This window comes from Chinchilla lanigera, unplaced genomic scaffold (genome assembly GCF_000276665.1).
Source record: "Chinchilla lanigera isolate Chin_1 unplaced genomic scaffold, ChiLan1.0 scaffold00045, whole genome shotgun sequence".
In the NCBI taxonomy this organism is placed as follows: Eukaryota; Metazoa; Chordata; class Mammalia; order Rodentia; family Chinchillidae; genus Chinchilla; species Chinchilla lanigera.
The window spans coordinates 4,911,005-4,918,939 of record NW_004955446.1 but is presented as its reverse complement, the minus strand read 5'-3'; the positions used below and the strand labels follow the sequence as shown (position 1 = coordinate 4,918,939).

At 46.9% G+C, this 7,935-nt stretch overlaps 1 protein-coding gene across 1 annotated transcript; it reads right to left on the bottom strand.

Moving 5' to 3' along the window:
• Positions 1 to 1,213: 1,213 nt before the first annotated feature.
• On the bottom strand, positions 1,214 to 5,759 carry Htr1a (5-hydroxytryptamine (serotonin) receptor 1A, G protein-coupled). Its single transcript, XM_005392639.1, has one exon. The coding sequence runs from the start codon at positions 5,054 to 5,056 to the stop codon at positions 3,791 to 3,793; it is 1,266 nt and encodes a 421-aa protein (XP_005392696.1). The 5' UTR covers positions 5,057 to 5,759; the 3' UTR covers positions 1,214 to 3,790.
• Positions 5,760 to 7,935: the final 2,176 nt, after the last annotated feature.

Here is a 7,935-nt window from a genome sequence, read left to right as displayed (position 1 = left end):
CACTTCTATGCTACTAGGAATAGTTATTTAGCCTTAGCCTTAACAGTTTATTCCTGCATTGAAAACTTCCTTGTGGTAACAGTAGCTTGAATGAATTTGTAGTTCCATGTTTCAACATTATCAAGGAGTAGTTACCACTTGATCAATACTAATGGGTTAGTGGGCTTGTTAGTCACACTAGAAGTGATTACAACAAGTGCCTGTCTTAGCTGTGGTCTCTGTCAAGAGGCTTCAGGAAAGCCTATAGAAAACAGAAAGCCATTATTTACATGGAGGAGAGACCAGATGAGAGAATAAGAGTCAAGAAGGGAATATCTACAATCTCAGACAGGAGTGTGCCAGACTTAGCATTTTATTCCAGGCCAGAGATGAACTTATATAACATTTTTCAAATGAGAAATCCAGATAGTGTATGTACACACAATGTGTATACACACACAATGCATGAACCAGGCTTCACATAGCCTTTGGGTGCTTTCTGTTGCAGCCATTATAGCCTTGACCTTTGTTTACCCTTGAAATTTAACAGAGCTTTCCTTACTCAGCAGAAGTCATATGACACTATAAAGCAGGAAGATCAACAAATACAACAACAGAAACAAGCGATGTTACTGATGGTCCCAGTAGGGAGAAAAAGAAAAGCAGAAAAATTATCTTTAACATATTAGTAAGTCTTACATCCAAACCTCACTCACAAGTGAGTTCTAGCCAGAAAAGAAAATGCCCCCTCTGCTTCCATGTGAGGTGACAACTCCCCAAACAATGAGCTACTTCTTTGGAAACTAGAGGAGAAAATTTTCTTTTAATTGTGTGTTATAGGAAAGACAGATGAGGGTCTCAGCACTGTATTGCTGCTTTAAAAATGCAGGATGGGCCCCTTTTGCTTCTGTTAGAGGCTGCATTTCCCCTCTATATGTTCTCTACCCTGTCCAGATTAATTAGACAGATGTCTAAAGCTTATCTGCAGGAATCAGCCAGGGAAAATGCATGTCTTGTGCCTAACCCAGGAGATGTGACATTTTCTTGCCCAAAACAGAATTTTCAAAGAAACCACTCATCTAGAATGAGTTTTGGTACTGAAAACTAAATACTTCTCTAAGTGCCATATCCCTTACCTAAACAGCAGGATCTTCTCTTAATAATTGCACTTTTACCTCTACTTAAGTTTTACGAATAAATACAAATAGACAGATTCCAATTAAAGATGCATATGTTACTGATACCAGTTTATTGTAGCATTGCCATTAATAAAGTCTTTTATTGTTACAGGGAAAAATGAAGACCAATTTTGATGCATAAATACTTTACCTTAATACAACTATTTTAAAAGAAAAAAGAGCAACTAGGGTTTTTTTTTTTAGAGCTTGTAGCTCTTTTGCACTTATTTCTCTAATTTCTCTATTGCTTGGCAATTACAATCCAATTGGATATTCTTTCTCCTTTCTTGTGTAAAGCCTCCAAAACAGGAACAAATGCACCAAAATTATGGCCATACAATCCTGTAAAAGACACAAATAAATAGAAGTCTCAAAATTTCAAATGCAATATTTGCTGGCCAAAGCATAATTTGGAGAAGAAAATTTGAGGTTTGGATCAATTTAAATATGGAATTTATTCCAAAAATCCAGTAAAACATACAGAAACCTTCATTTTCTCATATGCTTCTGCTTTCGATTATTGAGAGACGAAGGAAATTAAATTTTTAAACAAATAACAGTTGCAGAAGTCTGCCTTCTGCTCTCTGTCAGAAACCCCAGTGACATTATAGGTGCATAATCAAGCCATTCTGAAAGTTCCTAACCTTTATTTAAACAAGATTTGATAAATACTAGAGGTTCAGAGAAAAAGGCATCAAAATGGAGGCTTTGTTAAGTTTGAAAAACGATACAATGGCTTCAAGTGATAGAGCTGTCCTTTCACCTTATTTATTAACAAGTGAATATTTCACTGGCAATTTTGCAATCTGTAAAAACGCAGCATGTTCTCAAAACAGCAGATGCAAACATTGGAAAGGCATGGTTGAAGGGAGAAGAGAGTAAGACTCAGTAACTGTGTAATTACTGGAGAATAAAACCATTGCTCCTTAAAGAGTTAAAGGGTAAGTTCTAACTGTGACAAACCTCTTGATCTCCCTTCATGTGGTTGGAGATTTACATTCAAACTGAGCACCAAAATAACTTTCCTTCCCGGGCACAGCAAAGATTATACTAGCTCAGCAGGAATGATGACTCTGAAAGAGTAACTTCTGAGAGACAGAAAGCTTGGGGTGTTCCACGAATTCAAAGGGCACAAAGCTGGTTTCCTCGTGGAGGCCTGGGGGAGACTCAGGGTACAGAACCTCCAGATGTGGGAGCAAATACAATCCCCTACAAGATTCTCAGAGACTCCAGAAGAGGGAGCAGGCACCTAACCAGCCCTTGGGGCCCCACTATTGAAGGTCTCAGCCGCTGAGCTCAGAGAGCGCGCCCGCTGCGTAGTAGCCATTCCACTGAAAGGCCAGAATCCCTACTTGGAAAAGGACTCTCTGCTAACTTTGTGAGCAGAAACGTCCTGTAGAACAAATCCAGTGCAGTATCAGGACAACACTAAACAGAGCTGTTCCCATTGGGACGGGACGAAAAAGTGAAAAGTCTGCATTCGGTGCATAAAACCGCCCTCTCGGTTTCCTGGAGGAGAGCCGGGGAGTCTGCTCTTCGCCTCCCCCCCACCGCCTCGCTCCGCGTTTCTGGGTCTCCCCGGTTACCAGGAGCTCGCAGGACCTGGTGTTCCCTTCATTGAGGAACCCTAATTTGACTTCCCGCTCTTTACAGGTCCCGGAGTTTGCACAGAGGACCCTGTCCCTGGACTTTCTCGGGTGACTCGCAGACCGCAGGCCTGGAGTTCCCAGCACCCACTCCATGGCCGGCGGGCGCCTCCCGCAGGAGATAAGGGGCAATGCCAGGAAGTGAAGACGCCCGTGACCTAAGAAACAGAAGTCCACCGTTGCCCTGATGGCCAGTATCTTTGGTGAGTGCTGACACCAAGGACCGCACTCTCCTCGCTCTCCCCCACTGGCCCGGCTTTGTACTTACAAGTCCACTCTCAGACACCTTCCAGCCACTTTTCTGAGTCCTAGAAAGCAGGGCAAGCGGGACTGCGCGCAGGAGCCTTACTCTGCGAGTGTGCGCAAGAAGTAGCCCCTGGCCTAGGGAACAGCAGGCTCTACCTCATTCCCAGAACGGCGAGGAGCGCTCAGGGTGGGGAGGGCAGAGAGGCAAGCAGGGAGAGGAAAGAGGCGATGAAACCAGGAGACAGTGGCGTTTCTAGGTAAGAGGGCAAAAGAAACGAGATAATGTCCTAAACCCTCAACGTCCAAGTTCTAGAGGTGGGGTAGGCGGGTGGACGCCCTTAGTGGGCGCCGCAGCTGTGCGCATTTTTTTTTTTTTTTTCCTGTGTGGATTTTCTGCCTTGAACAGCTGAGGCTTAAACTTCCACCGCGAAGGCTTGGGGGAGAGAAGAAAGAGGAGGTGAATAATGGGATCAAAACGGATGCGTAGGTCAAAGTTAAGACCCTGTAGCTTTTCACCGACCCGGGAATGGCCCGGGCGCTGGGGTCACACAGCTGGAGCCCCCGCAGGGCGCCCTCCTCTGGCGCTGAAGCAGGAGCGGCGAGGTTGGGAAATCCGGGGCGCGGAAGCTGAAACAAGTCAGAGGACGGGAGCAAGTCATCTCAGGTGTGGATACCAGGGTGCTGAGGGAGGCAGAGCGAGGGAGCCGGTCCGCGGCCTTCCTCTCCGGCTTTTCATCGCCATCATCGGCGGCAGAACTTGCACTTGATGATCTTCTTAAACGCGTTTTGGAAGTCCTTATTGAAGTAGGCATAGATGACCGGGTTTAGCAGGGAGTTGGAATAGCCCAGCCAGTTGATGATGGCACCCAGCAGTGTGGGCATGTGGCAGCTGCTCTCGCAGAAGGGCAGGACCAGGGCCACGATGAAAAAGGGCAGCCAGCAGAGGATGAAGGTGCCCATGATGATGCCCAGCGTCTTCACCGTCTTCCTCTCGCGGGCCAAAGCCATCTTGCGCTTCGCCTCGGCGTTGCGCTCATTTTTCCTTTCAAAGGAGGCCGGGACTCCGGGGGCAGCACCGGCCTCGCTGGGTAAAGGCAGGTGCTCTTTGGAGTTGCCCACGAGGTGCACCTCGATCACCTCCAAGGTGGCGCCGTCGTCGCCCAGCCTCACGGCGCCGTTGGCGCAAGAAGCCCCCTTCGCCTTGTTCTCCGCGCCCCGCCCCCAGTCTCTGTCCCCAGGCTGCCCATTCGCGCTCTTTCTGGATTGCGGAGCCGGCGAAGTTCCGAGACGGGTGTCTGTTCCCTTCTTCTCCACCTTCTTGACCGTCTTGCGAATGCGGAAGCGCGCGGCTCGGAAAATGCGCCCGTAGAGAACTAGCATGAGCAGCAGAGGGATGTAGAAAGCGCCGAAAGTGGAGTAGATAGTGTAGCCATGGTCTTTGCTGATGGTGCACGCGTCGGGGTCCGAGCGGTCTTCAGGGGTGCGCCAGCCCAGCATGGGCGGGATGGAGATGAGGAAGCCAATAAGCCAAGTGAGCGAGATGAGCGCAGCGGCGCGCCGGGGCGTCCTCTTGTTCACGTAGTCGATGGGGTCCGTGATGGCCCAGTACCTGTCCAGAGCGATGGCACACAAGTGCAGGATGGACGAGGTGCAGCACAGCACGTCCAAAGCGATAAATAGTTCGCAGGTGACCTGACCCAGAGTCCACTTGTTGAGCACCTGGTACAGCGCTGCCATGGGCAGCACCAGCACTGACACCATGAGGTCAGTGACCGCCAAGGACCCGATGAGATAGTTGGCAACGTTCTGGAGGGAGCGTTCCAGGGCGATGGCAGCTACCACGCACGCATTGCCCAGCACCGCGCAGAAAATGAGAGTGCCTAGCAGCAGGGAGGTGATTACTTGGTAGCTGAAGGTCACGTCAGAGATTCCAGTAACGTTGGCTCTTGTCCCAAAGGGTCCTTGGGACGTGGTGTTGTTGCCCTGGCCAGGGCTGAGCACATCCATGCCTGCCTGTGCGCCCGGAGGGGTGGGGCGGAGGAGGGAGGGGAGAAAGGGCTGCAGGAGAGTCGGTCTCGCCCCTCCCCCGGGGTCTTCCGCCCCTACTCCCGGGAATTTCAGAGGACGGGGATGCGGGAACTCAAGCAGGAAGTTCTTACTGCTGCGGTGCGTGCGTCTCAGAGGAGTAGCTTCTAGGCGCTCTGCGGCTCCCGCGGTCCAGGGTGCTCAGAGACTCCAGCTGGAAAACTGAAGTTGGCCTGAGAGCAGCTCCCGGATCTCTGGGTGGCGGAGAGGTAGCTGGAATGTCTGTCTCCTGCTGTCCATGTTACTTTGTTGCTGTCCAACTGGCTGCTGAAGCCGGAGTCTCCTCACTAGCAGACAGTCTCCAATCCCAGAATTATCTGGAATAGAGACATCCCATCCTCCGAGGTCACTCTGTGACCCTTTTCTCCCCGCTCCTTCCTTTCCTCCCTCTCTCCCACTGTCTCTTCTGTCTCTCTTCAGCCTCTTCCTCTCGGCTTCGTCCCACTAGCCTTCCCTTTGCACCTCCCTATCTTTACTCCTCTGCGTGTTGCTCCAGCGGTCTCCCTCCCTCCCGCGCAAGCCCTCCCTCCTAACTCTTCCTCAACCTTGAGTGTGTCTTTCCCCTGGATCCCCGTCTTCCTCTCCTTCTGGCTCAGGGTCTTTACATTCAAGTCCCTTTTTGTGGACCGAGACTCAGAATTCGCTTGCACAGACCGGATCCGCTGACCAGACTAACGTTGTAACAAATAAACTCCGCCTCCCCACCAGCCAAACTCGAAGGAGGAAAAAAAATACCGTTCCTAACTACCCACTGCCTGTATTTCTGTCAAATTCTGAAAGTCAGCATCCCAGCATCCCCTTTAGTGATAGCAAAGGAGAAAAAACACACATGGGGTCTGAACGGGAAGGTGGACAGCTCTGGGTCAGCCTACAAATTATTGTTAATTGATGGAAAGAAGATGGAGTGTGCCCTAGCTTTTGAAATCACCCCCATCCATTATCTAACAGTCCAACCTGACTCCTTTGGAGAAGATGTTGCCTATGACTTAGAAATTAAAGAAAAAAACCCTTGGGAATTGGAGCAGAGCGTAAAGGATGTGTTAAAGGACAAAGATGGGGAAACAGCTGAATGTCAGAGTGAGGAAAATTTTATATATATTCTGCGTACACACACACTTTTCAGTCACCACTATTCTTAATTTCAGCGAACATTGCCACCCTCTATAGCCTTACGGAGAGTAAATTAAAGGAAGAAAATATTTAGGCTCTGTGTTGTAAAGGAGTCCTGAATTTTATGTGAACCTTTACATGTCTTACCGGACATGCAAATCTGCAAACCTTTAGGTAGAACTTGGTGGAATCCCTCCTCGCTAGCCTATGAGCTTCACCTAATCTTCAAAACTGGGTTCAGCACCGAGGACAGCTCTTAGCAGTGAGGGCTTATGCCGCCACCTTCTGGCAAATGCTTTACAGCGCATCTAGAAACGTGGAAATTAAGGAGATGCTGAGGGAATCCAAAATATTAAGAAAAAGGAGAAGTGTTATTTAAGAAGAAAAAAAGCACGGAGTTTTAAAAATTTTTCTTTAACCACTTCTTTCAGTGTCCTCTTCTTCTCTTAGCCTTGTATATCAACGTTACATGGTCTAGCTCCTTTCCAAAAACTTACACTACCTATGCTTCACAAGATCTGGAAAGGCTCTATAGGTAAAAAACCTGTGCAATGTTTTTGCCCCTATTCGTTTTCTGCTCCCATAGCCTGCCCTTTCAAATTCACACATTGGTACGCATTTACTTTTTACGAGGGGGAGTGTTTCATCTCTCAAATGATAACATTTAACATTGAAAATAAAGAAGCCTCCATGGGTTTGTTCTCATCTGGTTTTCTTTTCATCAAGAAAACCAAATGAAATCCCTTCTGAACATAGATAAAGAATGGGCTTCCTAATCAACTAGGAAAAACATTAACCCAACAAGTTCTATTTATGGATTCTGATGATATGCTTGAAGTGAGAGAGAGTGCAGAATGCAGTCCCAAAGCAGCTGACTCTGGATAACATGCAGAGCTTCACTACAGAGTGCAGTAGCCTCGATACTGTGTTCAGACTTGAACTTTGAATTTCATACTTTGGAATTTTTCTAGGCCAAACAAAAGAGCAATCGCCAAAGCGTCAAAGAAAAGCCATTTGGGCCAGTAAGTGCAGTCCAGGCAGCGTGTCTGGAGATGGCTAAGCTGGGCACAGCTCCCACATACGATTTCAGTGCAACACAGTGATGAAGCTGCCATTTAGGAAGATTCATGGCATCCAAAGAAAGAGGCAAGTACACGTGGCGGGACTGACTGCACACACTGCAGGTTCCTTCTACAAATGGTAAAGGTATTGACTCCTCTTTTAAAATCTCTTCACCAAAATAGAACTAAATAGTTTATTAAAATACAGATGCATGCTCAAAAAGCTGTAATGGGAAAATATTTAAACTCTGAACTCTCCAAACATAAAACTTCGAAAATAGAGTCAATAATACTACAAAGAACATAAAAGAAATTTACATTTTAAAAGCAAATATAAACATGTCAACCTATTTGAATAAGAGTTGGGTCTGAGAGCACATGTAAATATGAAAAATACAAACAAGTCAGTAAGTCTGCAGCAATTGTATTTTTATCTATTGGATCCAAAATGTTTTAATAACTGAGAAATTTATTTCTGTATTTCAAGGAAGCTAAAAATGCTTTAAATCTGGAGTTCATAGTCATGAGCTTCAGTATTTGCTATTCTACTTAATATGCTATAATGCAGCATTTTTATCCAAGTTTTTTAAATTCCTAAGAAGAACATACTCAGAAATATACACGATGCAT